General features: G+C 67.9%; 6 protein-coding genes across 7 annotated transcripts in view; 4 read left to right on the top strand and 2 right to left on the bottom strand.

The window, feature by feature from the left end:
- Positions 1 to 548: 548 nt before the first annotated feature.
- Positions 549 to 2,842, top strand: SNRPA (small nuclear ribonucleoprotein polypeptide A). Its single transcript, XM_026056948.1, has 6 exons — positions 549 to 638; positions 884 to 1,056; positions 1,150 to 1,326; positions 1,433 to 1,573; positions 1,865 to 1,953; positions 2,043 to 2,842. Exons 1-6 carry the CDS (start codon positions 566 to 568, stop codon positions 2,200 to 2,202), a joined length of 813 nt encoding a protein of 270 aa, XP_025912733.1. The 5' UTR covers positions 549 to 565; the 3' UTR covers positions 2,203 to 2,842.
- A 142-nt stretch (positions 2,843 to 2,984) lies between these two features.
- MIA (MIA SH3 domain containing) lies at positions 2,985 to 3,624 on the top strand. Its single transcript, XM_026056946.1, has 4 exons — positions 2,985 to 3,096; positions 3,167 to 3,300; positions 3,384 to 3,494; positions 3,589 to 3,624. The coding sequence occupies exons 1-4, from the start codon at positions 2,985 to 2,987 to the stop codon at positions 3,622 to 3,624; spliced, it is 393 nt and encodes a 130-aa protein (XP_025912731.1).
- A 570-nt stretch (positions 3,625 to 4,194) lies between these two features.
- On the top strand, positions 4,195 to 12,863 carry RAB4B (RAB4B, member RAS oncogene family). Its single transcript, XM_026056952.1, has 8 exons — positions 4,195 to 4,301; positions 7,807 to 7,887; positions 9,087 to 9,201; positions 9,773 to 9,835; positions 9,965 to 10,119; positions 10,502 to 10,597; positions 10,827 to 10,979; positions 11,112 to 12,863. The coding sequence occupies exons 1-7, from the start codon at positions 4,286 to 4,288 to the stop codon at positions 10,940 to 10,942; spliced, it is 642 nt and encodes a 213-aa protein (XP_025912737.1). The 5' UTR covers positions 4,195 to 4,285; the 3' UTR covers positions 10,943 to 10,979; positions 11,112 to 12,863.
- A 603-nt stretch (positions 12,864 to 13,466) lies between these two features.
- Positions 13,467 to 16,038, top strand: LOC112961613 (cytochrome P450 2F3-like). 2 transcript variants are annotated; one of them, XM_026056950.1, is made up of 9 exons: positions 13,467 to 13,649; positions 13,735 to 13,897; positions 14,040 to 14,189; positions 14,267 to 14,427; positions 14,507 to 14,683; positions 14,769 to 14,910; positions 14,996 to 15,183; positions 15,625 to 15,766; positions 15,842 to 16,038. In XM_026056950.1, the coding sequence occupies exons 1-9, from the start codon at positions 13,467 to 13,469 to the stop codon at positions 16,021 to 16,023; spliced, it is 1,488 nt and encodes a 495-aa protein (XP_025912735.1). In that variant the 3' UTR covers positions 16,024 to 16,038. The 2 variants fall into 2 exon arrangements, with proteins under 2 accessions (XP_025912735.1, XP_025912736.1); XM_026056951.1 differs by lacking the exon at positions 14,507 to 14,683 and having other exon boundaries at positions 13,474 to 13,649.
- Positions 16,039 to 16,219: 181 nt separating this feature from the next.
- On the bottom strand, positions 16,220 to 19,130 carry LOC112961608 (cytochrome P450 2H1-like). The gene is made up of 9 exons (XM_026056945.1): positions 18,960 to 19,130; positions 18,690 to 18,852; positions 18,440 to 18,589; positions 18,199 to 18,359; positions 17,484 to 17,660; positions 17,263 to 17,404; positions 16,994 to 17,181; positions 16,496 to 16,637; positions 16,220 to 16,401 (listed from the first exon to the last, which is right to left on the bottom strand). The coding sequence occupies exons 1-9, from the start codon at positions 19,128 to 19,130 to the stop codon at positions 16,220 to 16,222; spliced, it is 1,476 nt and encodes a 491-aa protein (XP_025912730.1).
- Positions 19,131 to 20,279: 1,149 nt separating this feature from the next.
- The window catches only part of LOC112961606 (cytochrome P450 2A11-like), a 3,893-nt gene continuing 918 nt past the window's right edge, over positions 20,280 to 23,254 (bottom strand). Inside the window, exons 3-9 of the mRNA XM_026056943.1 lie at positions 22,283 to 22,432; positions 22,044 to 22,204; positions 21,777 to 21,953; positions 21,503 to 21,644; positions 21,228 to 21,415; positions 20,997 to 21,138; positions 20,280 to 20,461 (exon numbers count right to left, since the gene is read on the bottom strand). Of these exons, the coding sequence (XP_025912728.1) occupies positions 20,280 to 20,461; positions 20,997 to 21,138; positions 21,228 to 21,415; positions 21,503 to 21,644; positions 21,777 to 21,953; positions 22,044 to 22,204; positions 22,283 to 22,432 (1,142 nt within the window). The remainder of the gene's footprint in view (positions 20,462 to 20,996; positions 21,139 to 21,227; positions 21,416 to 21,502; positions 21,645 to 21,776; positions 21,954 to 22,043; positions 22,205 to 22,282; positions 22,433 to 23,254) is intronic.

The following is a 23,254-nucleotide window of genomic DNA, read 5'->3' as shown; positions in this document are numbered from 1 at the left end:
CCCTCTCACGAGTGTCTCCACATCCGGGTCCTTCCCTCCCACCCTCCTCGACCTTTGAGGTGGGGAAGGACCCGGATGTTCCCCCCCCCCGTGGGAGGGGAAGGACCCGGATGTAGTGACCCTCGGGTGTGGGGGGGCATTAACCCCTTCCTCCCCGGGGGGGGGTGTCTGGGACCCCCCTGCCGGGGGGGGGGGTACCCATCCCTGGAGCTATTTTCTCTCTCAGCCCTTAGTCCGGGGGGTTCTGGGGTCTTCCCCCCCCCCCGGGGGGACTTCTGCCCTTTCCTGAGGTTGTTTCTTCCTCCAGCTCCCTGGGTCTGGGGCTTCTGGGGTCTTTCTCCCCCCTTGCAGGTCCCTGCAGGGCTCCAGGGTCTGGACGCGTCCCATTAGCCCTGTGGGCTCCCCCCACGCCAGGAGGGTTCAGAGGGGGTGACCCTCTTGTTTCTGCCCCCCCCCCCCCCACTGCCTGTGGGGGCGCAACTGGGACCCGCCATCCCCCCCCGTGCTGCCCCCAGCGCTCTCCAGCCTGGTCTCTCCCCGCAGATCCAGGTGTCGCGCCTTCGGCATGGCCGTCCAGGACGCACGCCCCAACCACACGATCTACATCAACAACCTCAACGAGAAGATCAAGAAGGATGGTGAGGGGCAGCCTGAGCAGGCACAAAGGGAACGCGGGAGGGATGAGGGGATCCTGCCTTCATCCAGGCCTTAGGGTGGTCGTGGAGATTGGCTTTTCTCAGACAAACCAAAGAAAAAGTTAAGTTGTTTGGCTGCAGAGGAAAACAGCCCGTTTCTCTCCTGGGGGAACCCTGCTCTTAGCATGCAGCAGCTGCTCGTTCTCCTCACTGCTCAACGTGCTTCAGACTCGAACTTTCTCTCCTAGAGCTGAAGAAGTCCCTTTACGCCATCTTCTCCCAGTTTGGCCAGATCCTGGACATCCTGGTGTCCCGGAGCCTGAAGATGCGGGGTCAGGCCTTCGTCATCTTCAAGGAGATCAGCAGTGCCACCAACGCCCTGCGCTCCATGCAGGGCTTCCCCTTCTACGACAAGCCCATGGTGAGCCCTGCCCGTGCGCGCCGTGCTGCCGGGAGCTGGCTCCCTGGGCCCGCAGGGCCCCCTGACGCCTTTTCCTCTGCTTTCCCTCCCCAGAGGATTCAGTACGCCAAGACGGACTCGGACATCATCGCCAAGATGAAGGGAACCTTTGTGGAACGCGACCGCAAGCGGGAGAAGAGGAAGCCCAAAGGCCAAGAAACTCCCGCAGCCAAGAAAGCGATTGCTGGGGCTGCCGCTCCGGTCGCGTCCGCAGTCCAGGGGGCCGTTCCCGTGAGTCTGCCGCCTGGAGCTGCCGCCGGGACGGATCTGAGTGCCGGGGCCTTGCTCGGGGCGGGTGTCGGGGGGTCGGGGCGTTGAGCTCGCCTCTCTCCCGCAGGGAATGCCGCCGATGAACCAGGCTCCCCGCATGATGCACCACATGCCCGGCCAGCCGCCCTACATGCCRCCGCCAGGCATGATCCCGCCGCCCGGCATGGCTCCCGGCGGGATCCCTCCCGGGGCTATGCCCCCCCAGCAGGTGACGCACGGGCGGGCGCCCCCGACGCGGGCGGCGAGCGYGGGGCCGGACTTACCGCGGCAGCCCAGTGCGGGCGCTGGGAGCGCAGCTGCACGCGGGCCGAGGCCCCCAACGGGGAGAGAGGCAAACGCACCAGCCCCAAACCGCGTGGGGCGGCTCTGTCGTGGGAAAGGGGCAGGGAACGGGACTCGGGAGCCTTCCCTGGGCTCCRCTGGGAGCGCCGCGGGATGCCGGGAGGCGCCCGGCTTCCCCTGCGGAGCCCTTCCGGGCTGACCCCGGCTCTCTCGGCAGCTCTCGGAGAACCCGCCCAACCACATCCTCTTCCTCACCAACCTGCCCGAGGAGACCAACGAGCTGATGCTCTCGATGCTGTTCAACCAGTGAGTGCGGGCTGGGGGCGCCGCGGGCACGCGGGGAGGCACGGCGGGGGCGGCCGGGGCCCCGCTCACYGCCGTGTCCCCCCCGCCAGGTTCCCCGGGTTCAAGGAGGTGCGCCTGGTGCCGGGCAGACACGATATCGCYTTCGTGGAGTTCGATAACGAGGTGCAGGCGGGAGCCGCCCGCGACGCCCTGCAAGGCTTCAAGATCACCCAGAACAACGCCATGAAGATCTCCTTYGCCAAGAAGTGATCCAGCAGGCGCCGAGCTCCCAGGACTGCTCCCCCCCCAGCCCTGCCTCTCCGTCCCCAGCCAGCCCCCGCTCCGGGGCTCGCTCGCTTGTTGTTTTTCCCCCCCCTCCCCAGAAGGTAAGTCTGTCCCCGAGGCTGGCCGAGTCTTTGCCCCCAGCCCCTCTCCTTCCCCCGCGGCGCCCCGGGGTCGAACGGAGCCGGACCTCCGCCTGCCGCATCCACGGCGCTGCCGGGCGGGTAAGTGACGCCGTCTCGCCGCAGAGCCTCGCACCGCGGCGGCCCCGCAGCGCCCAGCGCCTCCGGCTCGGCCACGGGGCCACGGTTGGTACCGGGGGGAGGAGGGCAGCGGCRGGGAAGGGCGACGGCGCGACCGAACCTGTCCGCAAAGCATTGTACCCAGAGTCTGTTCCGCAGACATTGCACCTGGAGCTTTCTGTTCTGGAATAAAACCCTTGTCTGTTTTTCAAAGGGCTCCCAGAGCTGTTTCTTTGCCGCGCGGGGTTTGGGGCGGCAGCGCTTCATTCCGGGGGGGAGAGGAGCGGTCTCGGCCTCGCCGYGTTTCTGCCGAGCCCCGAGTCGCGGAGCTGCCCGCTCCGGTCTGGAATCGGACGGGGCGGAGGCGAGGGGGCTGCCGTGGCGCGATCCCTTCCCCGTCCGGCTGCGGGTGCCCCCTTTCCCGCCGGCGCCCGCCTGGGACAAAGGCCCCAGTGTGCGCCGGAGGCGAGAGAAGGGGCCGCCTTGTTCCCGCCCGCTTCCCCGTCCCCTCGTCTCCCGCACGCCATGATGGCAGCGGCGCTCCGGGCCGCCCTGCTCTGCGTCCTGCTGGCGCCCGGCGTGGCCGGGCAGCGCGACAGCCTGGCTGAGAGGAAGGCCTGCGCCGACGAGGAGTGCAGCTGTGAGTGCCGGGGCCGGGGCCGGGGGGCCCGGCGGAGCCCCGGCGCCGACCCCGCCGCCGCTTCCCGCAGACCCCATCTCCGTGGCCGTGGCCGTGTCGGATTACGTGGCCCCCGACTGCCGCTTCATCCACTTCCAGCGGGGCCAGGTGGTCTACGTCTTCTCCAAGCTGCGGGGCCGGGGCAAGCTCTTCTGGAGCGGCAGCGTGAGTTATCCCGGGGGGGATGCCGGGCCGGAGGAGGGGGCCGTCGCCGCCCTGCCCCAACGCTGTCCCTCGCCCCCGCGCAGGTCCGAGGCGACTACTACAGCGAGCAGCCGGCCCGCCTGGGCTACTTCCCCAGCAGCGCCGTGCGGGAGACCCGCACCCTGCGGCGGGCGGCGGTGGAGCTGGACACCGACGTGAGCGCCGGGGAGAGGCGGCAGGGGCCCGGGCGTCCGGGGGGGGGGGGGGGGGGGGCTCTTTTTCACCTTGTTCTGCTCTCTTCCCTTCCAGGAATGGGATTTCTACTGCCACCGCAGCCGGCGCTGAGCCCGGCCCTGCGGCCTCCTCGGGGCCCCGCACGGGGCTGCTCCCCCCTCTCCCGAATAAACCCTGCTGGCAGCACCCGCGTGGGGCGCGTGCGGGATGGGGGACGGGGCCGGCCGTGGGGCTGGGGGGGGCCCCCGGGGGCAAAGTAGGGGGCCGGGGGGAGCTGGACAGGACTGTGTCCCCCTTACAGCTGCCCCTGCCCCCCTGCAACTGCCCCCACCTTGTGCCCTTGCCCCCCTGCAACTGCCCCCACCTCATGCAACTGCCCCCCTGCAACTGCCCCTGCCCCCACCTCGTGCAACTACCCCTCTGCAACTGCCCCTGCCCCCTATAACTGCCCCCACCTCATGCAACTACCCCCCTACAATTGCCTCTGCCCCCACCTCGTGCAACTACCCCCCTCCAACTGCCCCAGGCACCGCTGAACCCGCCGACCCCAACCCAGCGGCCTGGCCCCGCCCCTAGCTCCGCCTCGCTCTCTGGTCGGCCCCGCCCCGCCCCTGGCGCCTCGCTCGCGCAGGCGCGCAGGACCCGGAAGCGGCTCGCCTGGGCGCCGCCATATTGGCGGGTGCTGGGCGCCGCCATATTGTGCCCGCTCCCTTCCGCACGGCCCGGAGGCGGCAGGAGGAGGCGGCAAGAGGCGGCGGCGGCGGCGCCAGCCATGTCCGAGACCTACGGTGGGTCGGGGAGGGAGGGCCCGGCCGGGGCGGCTGCGGCTCGGGGCGGGGGGTGTCTGTGGGGCGTGAGGGGCCCGGTGGGCCCTGGGGGGGCCCCTCTGTGGGGCGGGGCCCTGTGTGAGATGGGGGCCCTATAGGGAGCCTGTGGGGGTCCTGTATAGGGTATAGGAGCCTGTGTGAGATGGGGGCCCTATAGGGAGCCTATGGGGCTCTATGTGGGGTCTGTGGGGCTCTGTCCGGGGCCCCGTGTAGGATATAGGGCTGCGTATAGGATGGGGGGGGGCTGGGGACTCTATAGGGAGCCTGTGGGGCTCGGGGTGTGGGGGTGTGGGGTCTGTGGGGCCCTGTGTGGGATGGGGACCCTATAGGGAGCCTATGGGACTCGATGTGGGGTGGGGGGGATCTGTGGGGCTCTCTGTGGGGCCCTGTGTAAGGATATAGGGGCCTGGGTGGGGCCCTGGGTGGGATGGGGACCCTATAGGGAGCCTATGGGACTCGATGTGGGGTGGGGAGGAATCCGTGGGGCTCTCTGTGGGGCCCTGTGTAAGGATATAGGGCTCTATGTTTGTTGGGGGTGGGGGGTGATGCAGCCCTATAGGAAGCCTATGGGGCTCTGTGTGTGTAGGGCGAGGGAGCCCGTATGGGATGGGGGTCCGTGGGGCTCTATGTGGGGTGTAGGGCAAGGGCATGGGGGGGAGCCTATAGGGCCGGGGGGGGGACATATGGGGCCCTGTGTGAGCCCCTCTGGGTGGTGTGGGGCACGTGGGGTGGCCTGGAGCAGGCTCGCCGTGGGGCTGGCGGGTTCCTCCCCCCCCACCCCGCTCTTACGGGCCCCGTGGGGCCGGAGCGGGGCAGGTAAGGTGCCGACCGGGGCTTTGCCGGGTGCTTTGCGCCCCGTCCTCCTCCCCGCCGGCCGCTGACGTCGCACAAGACGGAGACCCGACGGCGAAGCCGGTGCCCCCGAATCCTCCCCGGGCAGAAGAGGGTGGGGGAGCCGCCGCGCCGCCGGCACACGGACGTGGGGCGCTGCCCTTGGCGAGCGGCCGGCGGCGCGGGCGAGAGCGCGTGCCCCTCGCCGGGCAGGGGCGGAAAGCCGCGTCCTGCTCGGGACCGGCTTCGGGGCAGTTCCACCTGGCATCGGCCGCTTAATGATTAAAGGAGGTGAAAGCGGATGCGTGTGCGTGCGTGCGAGAGGCCGGGCTGGGGAGAGGGGAGCGGGGAGCAGGGGGTTTTATTTCAGCAGCGCAGGGAGCTTCCCATTCCCGCACCGGCACGTGCCCTAATCGAGGAGCGCTTTTTCAGGGCCATCTGCTTGCCCGCAGGCCACCCAGCACGGCATGCCGTGTCCCCCCCCCCCCGTGCTGGAGCAAGGCGCAGGGAAAGCGGGAGGCGTCCGGCTGCGCTCGCCTTCGGATTTGCGAGTTCCCGGCTTTGGCTCCCGCAGGCCCGGTTTGTTCCGGGYGGGGGGATGAAGCGCCTCGCGGCTTGCCGAGCCCGCGGTGATTTGCCTTGCGGTTTGCGCCGGGCTGGGGGGCTGCGTTCGAGCCGTGCTCCCGGCCGGGGGTGTTTTGAGCAAGAGGGACCTCGGAAGGGAGCTGCGTCTCGGAGCCCGCAGCCCGGCCCGGACGTGGCTCCGCGTGGGCGAACACAACCTGCGCGTATCGCTTGGTCCCTTCTGCCTCCGCCGGGTTAATTAAGGCAGCTGTGAAGGGCGATTGCGCCCACACAGCGCCTTTTCCCGGGCGCTGAGGCAGCTGGCCTGCAGGTGCATCCTCCTCCCCGTTAACTTTTACTAGTCCGGCCGCCTCCAGCGCTATGGGCAGGGCAAAATAACGGGGGAGACCCAGGCGCCGGCTGCGTTAGGGCAGCCCTTATGCAAAACGTTCTTGCGGCTTTTAGCAGTGGGTATTTCCCGCATAACTCGGAGAAAGTCTTTTCTTTTGGGCTTTTTTTCCCCCCCCCGCTGCGCGTCTCCAAGCGCTTTGCATATCCGCAGCTTTCCCCTGCGTAGCTAGTGCCTGTGCTTGTACTGAGGGTGTTTACTGACGCAGCTGGGAATAAACCGCTCCGAAAGCGCGGTCGGTAAAGGGGCCGTCGGGGAAGCCGGGGCAGGGGAAAGACGAGCGCCCGCCCGGCGTCCCCGCTCCAGCCCGCGGGCTCGTTTCCCGAGCTGCGCCCACGCTTGTCTCCGACGCGCGGCCCCGCTGGCGGATGAGCGGGTGAGGCTGGCGTTCCCTGCGCCATTCTCCCCTCTCGCCGGGCGGGAACGCTCCCTGGCCAAAGCGGGCTCCAAAACGTTTTCCTAGCGAGCGCGACCGGGAAGGAACCGAGCGTCTCGCGAAGACGGCGGCGTTTGCTGGCGGGACTCTTCTCCCCCAGGACGCGCTGACTGTTTTGGGAGGCTCTGCCAGCCGCGCGGGGCTGGCCCAGCCCCTGCAAGACTGCAGCGAGCTTTCCTGGAAAATCCTGTGGAATAAACTTAGCCTTATCTCCTGATAACGGCGGGATAACAAGCACCGGGGAGCTGCCTTCGGGTGCTGGGATCCAGCCGCAGCTCGGTCAGGAGCAGTGTTTACTGGCGGTGGTTTATGTTCCTGCACGGGGCTTGTCGCATGCTCCTGCTGCGTGTTCTTATCGGGGAGGGGAGGAAAGGGAGCTGGCGGAAGCGCAGAGGGAAAGCCAGGGAGAGCAGCTTTCCCTGGACTTGGGGAAGGTTTATTAAAGCCTGAAGGACCGGAGGAGTCCGTGAGCAGTGTCGACCCCGCCGGCGYGTGGAGGGCAAGCTGCCGCCTTGTGCTTCCTGGTGCCTGCAGCCTTCTCCCGTCTTGCGCTCAGCAGTGGCAGGGAGGCAAGGCCTCCTCCCTAAAGGAAAAAAAAAAAAGCTAGGAAAGGGCACTTAACTCCGACCGCCTCGCCGATCCCGTTCACCCCGCAGCGCCTCGGTCAGCGGGGGGATGACGAACCTCGGTGGAGGGAGCAGCGCCTTCGCCTTTCCTCCAGGGACAGGGGCGGTTTACGGGAAGCGCCTGCAGCTCCGGGCTGTGCCGCTGCCCATCCCTTTCCCGGGAGGCAACATCCTGAGCGCATGGGATTCGGAGGGTTTAAGTGCCTGGGCCTTTTTGCTTAATGCTTTCGTTTGGCGTCGAAGCCAAGGCTAAAAACCCTCCTCGGGGATCCCCGGGAGACGCAGCGAGCGGGGAGAAGCGTTCGGGAGCAGTCGGAGCCGCGCCGAGCCGGCGGCGAGCGCCAGCGCGGGGGCATCTCCGCGAGGGAGCGGGGGGAGATGCGCGGAAACGGAGCAGCTTGGCCAAGGTCAGCGCTGGGGCTCGGCGCRGAGGCGCGCGGCGCCTTTGTTTCTCTCTGCGGGGGCCGTTTAGGAAACAAAAGATGCCTCTGCTTCGCTAGGCTTATTCGCCACAAAGTTCGGGTTTTCTCAGCCGCTTCCACATCCCGCTGGCTTGCGTGTGCGTGTGTGTTAAAAACGTGGTTGTTCTCTCCTCTCCAGATTTCCTCTTCAAGTTCCTTGTGATAGGAAGTGCTGGAACCGGGAAGTCCTGCCTCCTCCATCAGTTCATAGAAAATAAATGTAAGTCGCTCTCTCTTGAACATCGCTCACGTACACGTTGTCTCTCCTGGCCGGATTTGTCTTTCGGACTACTGAAAAACTCCGCTGAAATATTTCTCTCTAGAACCTTGTGCCAGAGGAAAGAAATACTGTTCCTTAGCCTCAAACCTTCGTTGCCAGGCCCGGCGACGGAAACGCTCTTTTATGTCTTGATGCGTTAATAGAGCTTTGCCACGAACCTCTGGAGCTTCAGTATTGTCCCTTGAAAACTTGCTTCCCTTTTTCCCATGGGGTAGAGGAAGGCTTTGAGCCTGCCTACCTGGAAGTGAAATGCCAAGAAACCCTCCTACGCGGTGGCTTTTGGACTTAATTTCACATGTGCTGGCACGGCCCTTGCTTCCTCTCTTCTGCCAGTTACAAAATCATGTTGTAATGAACTTCCTACGTCGGTGAATAATTGCGGCAGCTTAGGCAAATTGTGCCGGAGYGCAAAAGTGTTTGCCCCGAGGAACCGAAATCGCGAGCAGACGGCGAGTGTGCCTCCGCCGGGGGCATCGCCGCTGCCGCCCGGGTTTGGCAGAGCAGGTTCCCACTAGCGGCCGGGCGGTCGCTGGTGTTAATTCCCGCACGGCTGCGGCGCTCGCCTGGCGTTGGAGATGCTTCGCCGCCGCGGGTGCGACTTGCGCRGCGCCGGAAGCAATTCGGGGGCTTTGCGCTGCGTGCAAAACCTTTGCAGCTTCCTCGCCGCGAGGTCGTGGCTTCCTTTTCTAAATACCCCGCGGTTTCGGGGCACTGTTGCTTCTGGCAGAGCCCGGTGAGGTTGCGGTAGGGGAGAGGGAAGGGGAAGGCCGGTGCCGAGGGGCGCAGGCGGGCGGCTGCGGGTGGGGATGGGGGACAGCGGGAGGGCTGAGCTGGCCGGGGGCGGCAAGGCTGTCGTAGGGAAAGGAAATCTGCTTTGTGCCTCTCGAGCTGACGTTCTCTAGCCTGGAGATATACATTTATTTTCCCTTTGTTTTTTTTTTTGCCCCTTTGTCTGCTCTGAATGAAATAATCCGAGATAGCTGCAGCCCCAGAAATGGCGATCTCGTGCGTCGGAGCTTTAATGACTCGAAGCCGAGGCGGTGGGGAGAAGCGCTGCTTTTTTCTTTTCTTTTTTTTTTTTTTTGCCCGTTTCTAACGCATCAAGCCCGGTCTCTGCAAGCCGCCTCTTTGTTCTGCAGTCAAACAGGACTCGAACCACACGATTGGCGTGGAGTTCGGCTCCAAGGTCGTTAACGTGGGAGGCAAGACAGTGAAGCTGCAGATCTGGGACACAGCTGGGCAAGAAAGGTTCAGGTATAAGAAAATGTTTTCTCTTAATGAACAGTGGTATCGGAGCCTATGGATTAGCTTTGAAATCACGCATAAGCCCTTGTCATGTCCAGAGTCCTTCAGGCTTCTTTTTTCCCCTCCTTTAAGCCCTTTCCAAAGTGGGTGAGACATAGATGCCTTTGGAAGGGCAGCTGCCTTGGCTGCAGCGTGCAGTATGCGAAATGCTGGGAAGCATCAGAACTCGCCCAGCGTCTCAGCTAGCGATTGCTTTTGGCCTTAAAAACCAGTACCGGCACCTTGCCCGAGATGAGAGCCCCGAGAGCACGGCTTCCCCGGATTCGGGGCCGGCGCCCCAGCTGGGAGCAGCCTCCGCGGAGGTGGGAAGCGGGTGGGTCCCGTTAGCTCTTCCTCGCTTCCCGTTGCTTTCCTGACTCTCCCCGGTGGCGCGGCCTGGGAAGGAGGGTTGTCTGTAGCGCTGCCGCCCCCTTCCCCGCACCCCAGCCCCCCCCGAGCCCCGAGGAACAGGGCTGAGGGGGGAAATGCAGGCTCCCCCGGATGYGCCACCGCTCCCCTTCCGTCTTCTCTCCCTGCTTAGGTCGGTAACCAGAAGCTACTACCGCGGAGCAGCTGGGGCGCTGCTCGTGTATGACATTACCAGGTGGGTGGCAGCTCCCAGGTGCCCCATTTCCCTCCCCGTCTCCCCCCCTCCAGCCGAGGGGCTGCGGGGAGCTTGGGAAGAACGCCGGGAAGAACGGCGCTCAGCACGCCCCTCTGCCCCCCGTTGCAGCCGGGAGACCTACAACGCGCTGACCAACTGGCTCACGGACGCGCGCACTCTCGCCAGCCCCAACATCGTCATCATCCTCTGCGGGAACAAGAAGGACCTGGACGCCGACCGGGAGGTGACGTTCCTGGAGGCCTCGCGCTTCGCCCAGGAGAACGGTGAGGGGCGGGCAGCGAGGAGGAGCGTGCCCCTCGGCCGGGTTGGGGGGCCGTGGGGGCATCCCGAKGTGCCGCCAGCGTCCTGGGGACGGGCAGGGGCTCCGGCGTGCTCCCGCGGGGTGTCCCCGGGCCTGGAGAGCTTCCCCTCTCGGAGCTGCGCGGGCGCAGGGCTGTGGGCGCGTTCGCGTGTTGCTGCGCGATCCCGGATTTTGGTGGGAGCGAGGCGATCAGATCCAGGGAAGCGGGAAGAACCGTGCTGCTTTCGGGCTCCGGTGCGGGGCTTGTCTTGCGCTTTGCCCCTCGGTGGAGCGGCTGCGCTCCTGGGCGGCAGTTCACCGCCGGTAATCGCTGTTGAACTAACCAGCGTGTCTCACTGCCTCAGAACTCATGTTCCTGGAGACCAGCGCCCTGACGGGAGAGAACGTAGAAGAAGCTTTCTTAAAATGCGCAAGGACCATATTAAACAAAATTGAGTCAGGTATGGCCCTGGGCTCTTTGGCTTGGGTTTTCAAGGGCTGGGAGGAGGGAGAGGCGTCTAACAGCRGTGAGGTTTGAATCCAAGCACGGGGATTCCCTCACTTCGCCTCCTGTGTTTTCCATCAAAAACTTTGTGTCCTCGAAACCGGGAAGTGAGGTGCATTCCTGGGGAAGGCCCTTGTGCCGCAGGGAAAGGCCCCCGCGGAGTGACTCTCCTTCCCCCGGCACAGGAGAGCTTGACCCGGAGAGGATGGGCTCAGGGATCCAGTACGGAGACGCCTCCTTGCGCCAGCTGAGGCAGCCGCGGGGAGCTCAGGTGCAGACCAAGCAGCAGTGCAGTTGCTAGAGGCCGGCTTGGGCACGGCCAGGAATCTGTATGCAAGGTGAGACGGACGGCCGCGACGCGCCCGGGGGGAGCCGCCGCGCTGCGAGGGGCGAGCCCGCCGGAGGCGGAAGCCTCCTCGCTCCCGCTCGGCATCCGCGAAAGCCCGTTTCTCCTCTTCTCTCCCCGCCAGGACCATGTGCCTCGCTCGCCGAGTCCCCTGCTTCCCAAGGAGCCCCTTGCCCCTCTCCTCCGTACCATCAGCCTCTCCTCATCCGAGAAGCCCTGGGACTCTTGAGTTTACCTCCGTGGCAAACGCCTTGTTTGATTGTATTTGACCGAGGTGGCTTCTGTCAAACACTCCTCGCCCGCTGTTCGCCCGTCCCTCGTGGTGTGAGGCCGGTACGCCCCTGCCCTCGGCCGCGACGCTCCGCTYGCCGGCCGGCCGGCTCCTCCGCCCGCCGCTCCGGGTGGCGACACTCTCCGTGCCGATGCGAGGATGCGGCGCGCCGGGCCGGGTGGGTGGGCACCTTCGCGGCGGTGTTTGTTTCCGTGGGTTGTGCGCTGCCCCCCCCGAGTAGGTTGGGTTTTGTTTCGCTTGTTTAAAAAAAAAAGAAATCTCCCCCGAGACGCTACTGCGGGGCGACGGTAGCGTTTTGGGGGGCGCCTGGATGAAGGGGGAGCCCCCGCCGCCGCGGCAGCAGAGGGGCCGGGTCCCCCGCGGCGGCTCGGCTCGAAGCGCCTTGCAGCCGAGAGTTGTGCCTGTGCAGCCCCTGGGTTTTGCCTTTTTTTTTGTGTTCTTCGGTTTGAATTTCCACCCCCCTCCCCACCCCCGCCCTGATCAGAGAAGGCGTTTTTTAGGAAACGGTGCAAACACTCCACCTCCGCCCTGAGTTCAGAGGAGCGGAGACCCCTCGCTCGGACGCGGGCGACTCTGCCTGTGCTGCCTGTCCGGGCTGCTCCCGCTCGCCCTGGCGCCGTGTCCCCGGCAGGCAGAGCCGCTCCTCTGCTCGTTCCTCCTCTGCCGCAGCCGGCTGGCCCCTTCCGCCTCCGGGTGCGTTCGGCGGGCTGAAAAGCCGCTCACGGCCGTCTCCGCTTACGCGAGCTCGTCCGGCCTTGGCACCGCGCTCCGCGTAGGATGTCTCACGGGCGGCAGGCGGCGYGGCGGTGAATTCCAGCCCGGCTGGCGAGCGGCGGCCCCGACGCCGGCTTTGGGGCGCCGGGACGGAGGAGCAGCTCGGGCTGGGGGGTCCCCATGGGGAAGCGACTTTCCCCAGCGCTGGGCTCTGCCGCCCTCCTCCCGCGTTTCGGGGCAGCGTCTCTGCCGTCAGCTCCGTCYGCCCGGAGCGAGGTCCCTCCGTTGCCGATCCGTATCCGCCGGCGGGGTGCAGCCGAGCGCCCTGCTCCCGTCCACGGGTGCTCGCGAGCAGGGGTGCCCCGGCCGTGGGGCGGCGYGCGGGAGCCTCCGTGCTGGCACGGCCGCAAGAGCCTCCGGCCGGGCCCTTCACCTCCAGTCRGGCCACGCTGTGAGTTTTAAACCCTCCTTGTTTTAAAAATATCTCCAACCGAGCAGGGAGGGGGGGGAAAAAATCCACCTTTCCCTGCCCAGCTGCCCGGGAGCGTGTGCATCTCTGCCCTTCGGCAGGGAGAGGCGGGGGTGGGTTTTGCTTTCTTTCTGCTTCTGTTTGTGTTATTTATTGCACTCGCGTTGGGGGGGGAGCGTCCGCGGCCCCCGAGCTGGTTTGCATGCGCCGGTCGGCAGGAGGAGGGGGGAGAGGCGGTCGGACCCGACGCGGTTTCTGATTTAGCCCAGGTTCGTTTTCTTCTCTTTGAAACGGGGAGAAAAAAAGAAGAGAGGAAAAAAAAAAAAAAAAAAAGCACGATTCCCTCCACCTTCAGGCTGTGAAAATGTGACTCTCATACATAAAGTATTAATGTTTTCCAGTGTGCGGCTCCCGCTGCTTCTTTGTGCCTGGCAGAGGGGCGCAGACACCCGCTGCGGGGCTGGGGGCCCCCCCGGCGCGTGGGAGCCCCGGATCGCCCCCGTCGGGGGGTGGGTTAGAGCCGGGGGAGGTCTGGGAGCCTCCAGGCTTCCTGCGTCGAGAGCCGGGGTGGGGGCGACCCCTCGCCTTCCCCCAGTGCAAACCAGCCTTAGCGTCGTGGCGCGCGCCGCCCCGGACGCCTGGGCCCTTCCTTAGGGCTGGCTCTCCCCCACCCTGGCGTTCCCACGTTTTGGGGGGGGGGTTTCTCCTGCAGGGGCACGGAGTTAGCTGGGGATCCCTGGCTTCACGCCGGACACAAGCCCGGCAGCTCCCCTGCTCCGACTGGAGCCGGAGGGGGCAGAGCCCGGCCAGGCCCCCCCACGCCGGGGGCCGCGGGTTGATCATTAACTTCCCCAGGCCRCAGAGCAAACAGCCCCGAGGGGGCGAAGGGACCCGGGGCCGCGTCCCGGGGTTGCAAAAGCACCCGAGGGGGCGGCTGGGGGCGAGGGACCTATATAACGGGGCGGCCCGCGGCGGTGGCGGCAGTGCCGGCGGCGAGGAGGAGGATGGAGGCGAGCGGGGCGCTGAGCACCGCCCTGGCGCTGGGCGCCTCCRGCCTCCTGCTGCTGCTCTGGGCCTGGCGGATGCGGCGGCCGGGGGCCAAGCTGCCTCCGGGGCCGATGCCGCTGCCTTTCCTGGGCAACCTGCTGCAGGTGGAGGTGAGGGAGCTCATCGGCTCCCTGCGCAAGGTGAGTCCCGCGGCGGCGGCGGCGGCGGGGGGGGGGTTCGGCGCCGGGCGCCCCCGCTGAGCCCCCTCCCCGCGCGCCCGCCCAGCTCAGCGGCACCTACGGCCCCATCTTCACCGTGCACCTGGGCTCCCGGCCCTGCGTCGTCCTCTCCGGCTACCGGGTGCTCAAGGAGGCGCTGGTGGATCGCGCCGAGGAGTTCAGCGGCCGCGGCGACTTCCCCGCCGTGCAGCAGTGGAGCCGCGGCAACGGTGAGGCCGGCGGGGGCCGGGGACGCCTGGGCCCCCCGTGGCGGGGTCGGGGATGGGGGGTGGGGGGCAGGACACCTGGGCCCCCGCCGGTGCAGCGTGCCTGACCCGCCGGGGCGGATTTGGGGGGGGGCGCGGGGGCCAGGCATCGTGTACGGCACCGGGGAGCGCTGGCGGCAGCTGCGGCGCTTCGCCATCGGCACCTTCAAGAACTTCGGCATGGGGAAGCGCAGCATGGAGGAGCGCGTGCGCGAGGAGGCCCAGCACCTGCTGCAGCACCTCCGCCAGACCCGAGGTGTGTCCCGGCCCCCCTCCCCCCCCCACGGCTGCCCCACGGCTGCCCCACGGCCCTGACACCCGCTGCCCCCCCAGGGGAGCCCTTCGACCCCACGTTCCTGCTCAGCTGCGCCGGCTCCAACATCATCTGCACGCTGGTGTTCGGYGAGCGCTTCGAGTACACGGACCGGCGCTTCCTCTCCCTCATGGGCCTCATCAACACCAACTGGAAGCTCATGAGCTCCACCTGGGGACAGGTGAGGGGCCGGGACCCCCCTCCGGACGCCTGGGCCCCCCCCCGGCAGCCCCCCGCTCACCACCTCCGCCTCTCCCCAGCTGCTCTTCATCTTCCCCAAAATCATGCGGTGGGTGCCCGGGCCGCACCGGCAGATCTACAGCAACTACCTGCAGCTGGCCGAGTTCGTGGGCGAGCGGGTGAGGAGGAACCGGGAGACGCTGGACCCCGAAAACCCCCGCGACTTCATCGACTGCTTCCTGCTGAAGATGCAGCAGGTACCCGGCGGCGGAGCCCGCGCACGTCCCTGCGCCTGCACGCACGCGCGTGTGCACGGGGCCGCTCACCGCCCGCCCTCGGCAGGAGAAGCACAACCCCGACACGCACTTCACCGAGGACACGCTCTCCAAGACCACCGTCAACCTGTTCTTCGCGGGGACGGAGACTGTCAGCTCCACCATGAAATACGGGCTCCGCATCCTGCTCCGGCACCCCGAGGTGGAAGGTAGCAGGGGGGAGAACGCGCAGCCCCAGGGCAGGGGGCAGTGGGGATGGCGGGGGGCAGCGCTGACCCGCCGCCCCCTGCCCAGCCCGGCTCCACGAGGAGATCGACCGGGTGATCGGCCGCCACCGCAGCCCCCGCATGGAGGACCGCAGCCGCATGCCCTACACCGACGCCGTCATCCACGAGATCCAGCGCTTCGCCGACATCGTGCCCATGGGGGTGCCCCACACGGCCACGCGGGACGTCCAGCTCCGCGGCTACACCATCCCCAAGGTACCGCGGCAGGTGACCGGCGGCATCCCTGGGCTGCCATGGGCTGCGGCATCCCTGGGGTACCACGGTGGGGTGCAGCATCCCTTGAGTACTGCAGGATGTTGCATCCCTCAGGTACCGCAGTGGGGTGCAATATCTCTGGGGTGCTGCAGGATGCAGCATCCCTGGGGCGCAGCATCCCTTGGGTACCATGGTGGGGTGCAGCATCCCCTGGGTACCGTACAGCATCCCTGGGATACTGCACAGCATCTTTGGGGTACTGTGGTGGGGTGCAGCATCCCTTCAGTACCATGGTGGGGTGCAATATCTCTGGGGTGGTGCAGGATGCAGCATCCCTGGGGCGCAGCATCCCTTGGGTACCGCCGTGGGGTGCAGCATCCCTGGGGCGCCGTGGCAGCCCTCTTCCCCCCGCCCCGCTGACCGCTCTCCCTCCGTGCCCAGGACATGAACGTCATCCCCCTGCTCTGCACGTCCCAGTTCGACCCCAGCCAGTTTGCCAACCCGGAGGCCTTCGATCCCGGGCACTTCCTGGACGAGGCCGGGCGCTTCAAGCGCAACGAGGCCTTCATGGCYTTCTCCGCAGGTGAGGGGGCCGGGAGCCCGGCGGCGGTGCCGGCAGCACCGGCAGGAGCCCCGCTGACGGCCGTCCTCCTTGCAGGGAAGCGCGTGTGCCTGGGCGAAGGCCTGGCCATGATGGAGCTCTTCATCTTCCTCACCAGCATCCTCCAGCACTTCCAGCTCCGGGCCGAGGGGAACCCGGCGGACATCGACATCACGCCGGAGTCCAGCGGGCTGGGCAACATCCCCCGGCCCTACCGGCTGGCCCTCGTGTCACGCTGAGCCCCGGGGCCGCCCCGCTTCGCTCCCCAATAAAGGCGCCTGCTGCTCCCCGCGCGTCCCCCTATCTCCGCTCGCGGCGCCGGGGCCCCAAGCAGCAGCACGAGTCGCAAGGGGGGAAAAAAATGCACTTTAGATACTAACGCGGCGCGGCACCGCGGGACGAGGGTCTCCGCGCCCGGAGCCCCTGCGTGGCCGCTCAGCGCGGGCAGAAGCAGAGCTCCACGGGCCGCGGCACGTTGAGGATGCCGCTGACGGCGGGGCGCAGGTCCACGCGGGCCACGCCGGGCGGGAGCCGCAGCCGGAACCGCTGCAGGATGGCGGTGAGGAAGAGGAAGAGCTGTGCCCGCGCCAGGCTCTCTCCCAGGCACATGCGCTTCCCTGCGGAGAGAGCGGAGCCCTGGGGTTTCGCACGCCGGTGGAGCGGGGCGGCCGCGCGGTCGGCTCCGGGAGCCTTTCCGCCCCTGCCGCTCACCCGCCGAGAAGGGCAGGAAGGCTTCGTTCTTCCGGAAGGCTCCCGTCTCGTCCAGGAAGTGTCCGGGGTCGAAGACCTCCGGGTTTCGGAAGTGCTGGGGGTCCTGCAGGGCCGAGCTCAGGACCGGGTAGATGGTGCAGCCCTGCGGGGAGGGAGGTTGGCACCGAGCCCCGCGCGGGACGCGGCCGGCGGGTCATCGGCCCGTGCAAGCAGCAACCGCCGCTGCGCAAACAGCAATTAATGATTAAGCCCGCCAGGCACCCAGCGATCAATGATTAAGCGCACGGTGCAGTTAATAAACAACGACTAAGCGTGCCGTGCGGCGGCCAGCCGCGATTAGGCACCCCGTGCAATTAGCAGATGGGCAATTAGCATTGGCTGAACCCTCAGCGAGCAACCGGGGTGGGTTCGCCGCCGCGGAGYGGCAGCATCGGCGCGCAGCCCGCGCTCGGGGACCGGCCCTTCGTTAGCTTAATCGCTAGCAGGGTGGAGCCGGACCTTGGGGATGGTGAAGCCCCGGAGCTGCGTGTCCTGCCTCACGGTCCGGATGAAGCCCAGGGGGACGAAGTCCAGGCAGCGCTGGGCCTCGTGGATGACGGCGTCCGTGTAGGGCATGGCCGCCCGGTCCCGCAGCGCCGGCAGCCGCTCCCGCCCCATCACCCGCTCGATCTCCTCCTGCATCTTCTCTGGGGGGGTGGAAATGGGGGTTCAGCACCGTGCAGGACCCCCCGGCCACCCCCCCCCGGCCGCCCCCTGCCCGGGGCCACCTGCCACCGCCGGATGCTCCAGCAGGACCATGAGGCAGTAGCGGATGGAGATGCTGGTGCTCTCCGTGCCAGCCACGAGCATGTCGAACAACGTCACCATCATGTTCTCCCGCGTGAAGACCGTCCCGGGGTTCCCCTTCTCCTGCGGCGGTGGGAGCAGAGGGGTTTCGCTGCCGCGGCTCGGCCCCCGTCACGGCCCCGGCTCCAGCCCCGGGCGCTACCTGCTCGATCTTGCGCAGGAAGGCGTCCGTGAAGTCCTGGGGGGCGTCGAAATGAGCCGTGGCCTCGTGCTCCRCGATCTTCCTGGCCAGGAAGTCCAGGATGAATTTGTTGTTCCGGAAGAAGGTCTGGTGGGGGCCGGGCAGGAGGTCCATGAGGCCGGGCAGCATGTTGTAGAGCTGCGAGGGAAAGAGGTGCAAAGGGATGCTCCGGGCGGCGCCGGGATGCCCGGAGCAGCTCCTGGCACGCAGCAGTGATGTGGTGCCCGGAGCTGTGCCGGGATGCCTGGAGCTGTGCCAGGATGTCCGGAGCTGTGCAGGGATGCCCGGAGCAGCTCCTGGCATGCAGCAGCAATGTGGTGCCTGGAGCAGTGACACGGTGCCCGGAGCAGCACTGGGATGCCCGGAGCAGTGCTGGGATGCCTGGAGCAGTGCTGGGATGCCTGGAGCAGTGCACAGCAGTGCTGGGATGCCTGGAGCAGCACCCAGTGTGCAGCAGTGCTGGGATGCATGGAGCTGTGCCAGGATGCCCGGAGCAGCACYGGGATGCCCAGAGCAGTGCCCAGGGTGCAGCAGCATCAGGACACCTGGAGCAGCACCAGGATGCCTGGAGCAGCACCAGGATGCTGGAGCAGCACCAGGATGCCTGGAGCAGCACCGGGACGCCTGGAGCAGCACCGGGATGCCCGGAGCACCGAGGCCGCCCCACACCCCTCACCTGCCCAGCGATGGAGCTCTCCAGGAGGAAGTTTTCCGCGAGCAGCCGGAGGATGTGCAGGTACTCCGGGTCGCTGTAGCCGAAGCGCTTGCCGAAGAGGACGCGGCAGATGGCATTGCCCACGGCRGCGCTCAGCAGGACGCCGGGGTTGAGGGGCTGCCCTGGGGCCGGGCAGCAGCGGCGTCAGCGTCCCCCCCGTCCCGTCCCATCCCCGCATCCCGTCCCCACGTCCCGCTGCCACCTCTGCTCTCCGCCAGCCGCTGCAGCAGCAGCCCCGTCTCCTCCTGGACGTGCTCCTCGATGCCCCTGCGGCCCATGCCGAAGTCCCGCAGGGTGGCGAGGGCGAAGCGCCGGGTCTGCAGCCACGTCTCCCCGTTGCTCATGAAGAGACCTGCACAGTGGGGCCGGTCGCGGGGGGCCGGGCCGGGCTGGGGGGGGGCTGCCCCACTTGCTGCCCCCGTCCAGCACCATCCGGCACCGCCCCGGCTCACCCAGGTCCTTGTTGTCCTTCTCGGCGCTGGGGAAGCGGCCCCGGTCCGTGAACTCCTCGCTGCGGCTCACCAGCACCTCCCGCACCACGTCGTAGCCGAAGAGCACCACCACGGGCGCCGAGCCCAGGCGCAGCGTGAACACGGGGCCGTACTTCTCGCTGAGCTGCGGGAACGGTGGGGAAACGGCACCGTTCCCCCGGGATGAGCGGCGGCGAAGGGGGGCGGCCGGGTCCTCCCCCCCCCAAGCCCCCGGCTCGCGGCCCCGCTCGCCTTGCGAAACGCCTTGCAGGTGTCGGTGGCCCGCAGCTGCAGCAGGTTGCCGATGACGGGCAGGGCCAGCGGCCCCGGCGGCAGCGTCCGGTCCCGCGGCCGCCCGCTCCAGAGGGCCAGCAGGGCCAGCAGGGCCAGCAGGACCAGGGTGCCGGCGCTCGCCACCTCCATGCCCGCTGCCGGCAGCGATGCTCCGTCTGCAGTGGCAGCGGCTGCAGGGAGCAAAGTCTGCAGCTGCCGAGTGGGTCGCGCCAGGGCGGCGAGTGCCATTGGCCTCCTCTGGGGGCCGGAYGGGGTGCCGGGCTCGCGCGGCCAATGCCCCCGAGCCCGTCCGGGAATGCTTGCCGGACATGTGCGCCGCTTGCACTGGGCGCCGGCCCTGCGCGCCCCATGCTCACACCCGCTGCAGGAGTGCAGGAGCCGCCGAGGGTTTCTTCCCGTGCTTGAGACATGTTTTGTGGGACACGGCTCAGCACGGCTCTGTGCGCTCAGCCTGGGGCTCTGCACGGCTCTGTGCACTCCTTGGGGCTCTGCACGGCTCTGCATGCTCAGCGTGGGGCTCTGCACAGCTCTGTGCGCTCCTTGGGGCTTTGCATGCTCTGCACAGCACTCTGCATGCTCCCTGGGGCTCTGCATGACTCTATACGGCTCTGCATGCTCAGTGTGGGGCTCTGCACGGCTCTGCACGGCTCTGCATGCTCGACCTGCGGCTCTGCCCGGCTCTCTGCAGGCTCAGCCTGGGGCTCAGCTTGGCCCGGCTTGGCTCAGCCCAGGGCTTGGCACATCTCTGCGTGCTCAGCCCAGGGTTTTGCATGGCTCTGCGTGCTTGACCTGGGGCTTTGCACGGTCCTGTGTGCTCGGCTTGGGGCTTTGCACACCCTCTGCACGCTCAGCCCGGGGCTCTGCACAGCTCTGTGTGCTCTGCGCAGGGCTCTGCACGCTCTCTGCATGCTCGGGCTGGGGCTTCGCCCTGCTCCGCGCGCTCGCTGCCCCCAGCTTTCCCCATGAGGCTGTTTTGGCGCTCAGCATGGCGCAGCCAGGCTCGCACCGGCACGGCCGCAGAGCCGAGGCCGGGACCCCCGTCCAGAAGGGCCAGAGAGCGGCGCTGGGATTCCCCTCGGAGGCGCCGCGGGGCCACGAACCAGACGTCAGGAGTTGGCTCGCACGCCCGCATGGGCCGTGCCGCGGGTGTATTGCACAACGCGCCRCAGGTGTCTCGCACAACGTGCTGCGGGTGTGTTGCACAACGTGCCGCAGGTGTCTCGCACAACGTGCCGCAGGTGTGTTGCACAACGCGCCGCGGGGGCGCAGCAGAAGGCGCTAGCGGGGCACGAAGCAGATGCGGTAGGCGGGCGGCAGGCTGCCGAAGCCGACCAGCGCCGGCGCGACCGAGAGGCTCTCGCGGGGCACCGGCGACCGGCAGCTGAAGCGCTGCAGGATGCAGGTGAAGAAGAGGAAGAGCTCGGTGCGCGCCAGCGTCTCTCCGAAGCAGTTCCGCTTCCCTGGGGAGATGGGGAGAGGGGATGGCACCGGCTGCCGGGATGCACCCAGGGCTTGCTGGGATGCTCCTGCGTGGGGATCGCCGGGATGGTCCCGGTTCTCAGTGGGAGGCACATGGGGCTCACTGGGATGCTCCCAGGGCTTGCTGGGATGCTCCCGGGGCTTGGACAGGATGCTCCCGCCCAGGGCTCACCAGGATGCACCCAGGGCTTGCTGGGATGCTCCTGGTTCTCGGCAGGAGGCACATGGGGCTCACTGGGATGCTCCTGGGGCTTGCCAGGACTCTCCTGCCCAGGGATCACCAGGATGCACCTGGGGCTCATGGGGATGCTCCCACATGGGGCTCGGCAGGATGCACCTGGGTCTCGATGGGATGCTTCCACATGGGGATCACCAGGATGCTCCTGGGGTTTGGCGGGATGCTCCCAGTTCTTGGCGGGATGCACATGGGGCTCACCGGGATGCTCCTGCCCGGAGCTCACCGGGATGCTCCCAGGGCTCGGTGACTTCAGCAACACCCCCCACCCCGCTTCCTACCTGCGGAGAAGGGCAGGAAGGCTTCGTTCTTCCGGAAGCACCCGCTCTCGTCCAGGAAGTGCCCGGGGTCGAAGGCGTCGGGGCTGGCGAAGTGCTGCGGGTCCCTGAGGGCCGAGCTGAGGACGGCGATGACTTCGGTGCCCTGGAGAGGGGGGACGTTGGCGGGGCCCGAGCCCCCCGGCAGGCCGGGAGCCGGGGACCGTGCCGGGTCGGGTCGGGTCAGGCGCCCACCTTGGGGACGGCGTAGTCCCGGAGCTGGACGTCGCGGGTCACCCGGTGCGTCAGCCCCAGCGGGATGACGTCGGCGAAGCGCTGGATCTCGTGGATGACGGCGTCGGTGTAGGGCATGCGGCGCCGGTCCTCCAGGCGCGGGCCGCGCTCGCGCCCGATCTCCCGGTCGATCTCCTCGTGGAGCCGGGCTGGGCGGCGGCGGCAGCGAGAGGTCGGGATGGGGATGATGGGGATGGGGATCCTCGGACCCCCCCCCCCCGGCGCCCCGCTCTCACCTTCCACCTCGGGGTGCTTGAGCAGCAGCAGCAAGCCGTAGCGCAGCGTGGTGCTCACCGTCTCCGTGCCCGCGAAGAAGACGTTGAGCACCGAGAGGACGACGTTCCTGTGGGTGAACTCGGAGCCGGGATCCCCCCGGTCCTGCGGGGCCGAGGCGCTCGGAACGGGGGCTCCGCCGGCCCCGTGTGGACCCGTCCCCATCCCCGTCCCCGTCCCCATCCCCGTCCCCGTCCCCGTCCCACTGCCGCCGCCGCCGGCCGCCCCCTCTCCCACCTGCTGCATCTTGAGGAGGAAGCTGTCAATGAAGTCGCGGGGCGCCCCGGGCACCAGCGTCCGCTCCTTCTCCCGCACCTTCCTCTCCACGAAGGCCTCCAGCCCCTGCAGGCGCCGGAAGGCGGCTTGGTGGGGGCCGGGCAGCAGGTTCATGACGCCGGAGAACATCTCATAGAGCTGCCGGGAGGGAGGTGATGGGGCCGTGAGCGGCGAGCGGCCAGGATCCCCCCACAACCTGCGCCGTCGTTCTCCCCCCGCTGCCGCTACCTGCCCCCAGGAGGTGCTGGTGAAGCGGAAAACCTCGGTCATCATGCTCAGCAGCGAGAGGAACTCGGCGTCGGCGTAGTCGAAGCGGCGGCCGAAGACCAGGGCGCTGATGACGTTGGAGACGGCGCGGCTGAGGCAGGGCGTCGGGTCGACGGGGCGGCCTGCGGGCAGCGATGCTGGGTGCCGCGCGGGACCCGGCACCCCGCGCGCCCGCCCGCGCATCCCGGGCGCCCACCCACCTCGGGTGTCCGCCAGCACGGCCAGCAGGAACTGGGCCTCCTCCAGGATCCGCTCCTCCACGCCGCTCTTGCCCACCCCGAAGTCGCGCAGGGTGCTGACGGCGAAGCGCCGCAGCGGCTTCGCCCGCGACCAGGGGCAGAAGGCGCAGCCTGTGCGGGGTGGCCGCCGGAGCCCTCAGCTCGGTTGGGGGGGACACGGGGGTGGGGGGCACGGACACCGCACGGCTGTGGACACCCCCCCCCGATGGGATGTCCCGGGTGGCCGGATCTGGACCCCCTGGATGGGGATGACCTGGTGGCCGCATCACAGTCCTGACCCTCTCCATGGGGATGACCTGGTGGCTGAGTCTGGGTCTGGACCCCCCTGGACAGGGATGTCCTGGTGGCCATGTCTCGAGCCTTGACCCTCCCCATGGGGAAGTCCAGGGTGTCCAGGTCTGGGTCTGGAATCCCCCAGTGGGGATGTCCCGGGTGGCCGGATCTGGACCCCCTGGATGGGGATGACCTGGTGGCCACATCCCAGTCCCAACCCCCTCCATGGGGACGACCTGGTGGCCGAGTCTGGGTCTGGACCCCCTGGACAGGGACGTCATGGTGGCCATGTCTCGAGCCCTGACCCTTCCCATGGGGACGTCCTGGTGGCCGAGTCTGGGTCTGGACCCCCCCCACCAACGGGGACATCCTGGGTGGCTGGATCTGAACCCCCTGGACAGGGACGACCTGGTGGCCACATTCCAGTCCCGACCCCCTCCATGGGGATGACCTGGTGGCCGAGTCTGGGTCTGGACCCCCCCAACGGGGACATCCCGGTGGCCATGTCTGTGTCCCAGCCCCCCCCAACAGGGATGTCCCAGGGGCCATGTCCTGGTCCCGAACCCCCCCCCGATGGGGACATCCTGGTGATCACCTCCCAGTCCCAACCCCGCCCAACAGGGACATTCCAGTGGTCACATCCGGGTCCCAACCCCCCCC

This window comes from Apteryx rowi, unplaced genomic scaffold, assembly GCF_003343035.1.
Source record: "Apteryx rowi isolate R43461 unplaced genomic scaffold, aptRow1 scaffold_1349, whole genome shotgun sequence".
Taxonomy (NCBI): Eukaryota; Metazoa; Chordata; class Aves; order Apterygiformes; family Apterygidae; genus Apteryx; species Apteryx rowi.
This window is presented reverse-complemented; position numbering and strand designations above follow the sequence as displayed.

What these genes read in the sequence shown, in the direction of transcription:
- MIA (XM_026056946.1), top strand. Translation starts at nt 2,985, where the DNA reads ATGGCAGCGGCGCTCCGGGCCGCCCTGCTCTGCGTCCTGCTGGCGCCC. An exon ending in CGCCGACGAGGAGTGCAGCT is followed by an intron (nt 3,097 to 3,166) that starts GTGAGTGCCGGG and finishes CGCTTCCCGCAG; the next exon opens with ACCCCATCTCCGTGGCCGTG. An exon ending in AGCTCTTCTGGAGCGGCAGC is followed by an intron (nt 3,301 to 3,383) that starts GTGAGTTATCCC and finishes GCCCCCGCGCAG; the next exon opens with GTCCGAGGCGACTACTACAG.
- RAB4B (XM_026056952.1), top strand. An exon ending in TCAGTTCATAGAAAATAAAT is followed by an intron (nt 7,888 to 9,086) that starts GTAAGTCGCTCT and finishes TTTGTTCTGCAG; the next exon opens with TCAAACAGGACTCGAACCAC. An exon ending in ATTAAACAAAATTGAGTCAG is followed by an intron (nt 10,598 to 10,826) that starts GTATGGCCCTGG and finishes CCCCCGGCACAG; the next exon opens with GAGAGCTTGACCCGGAGAGG.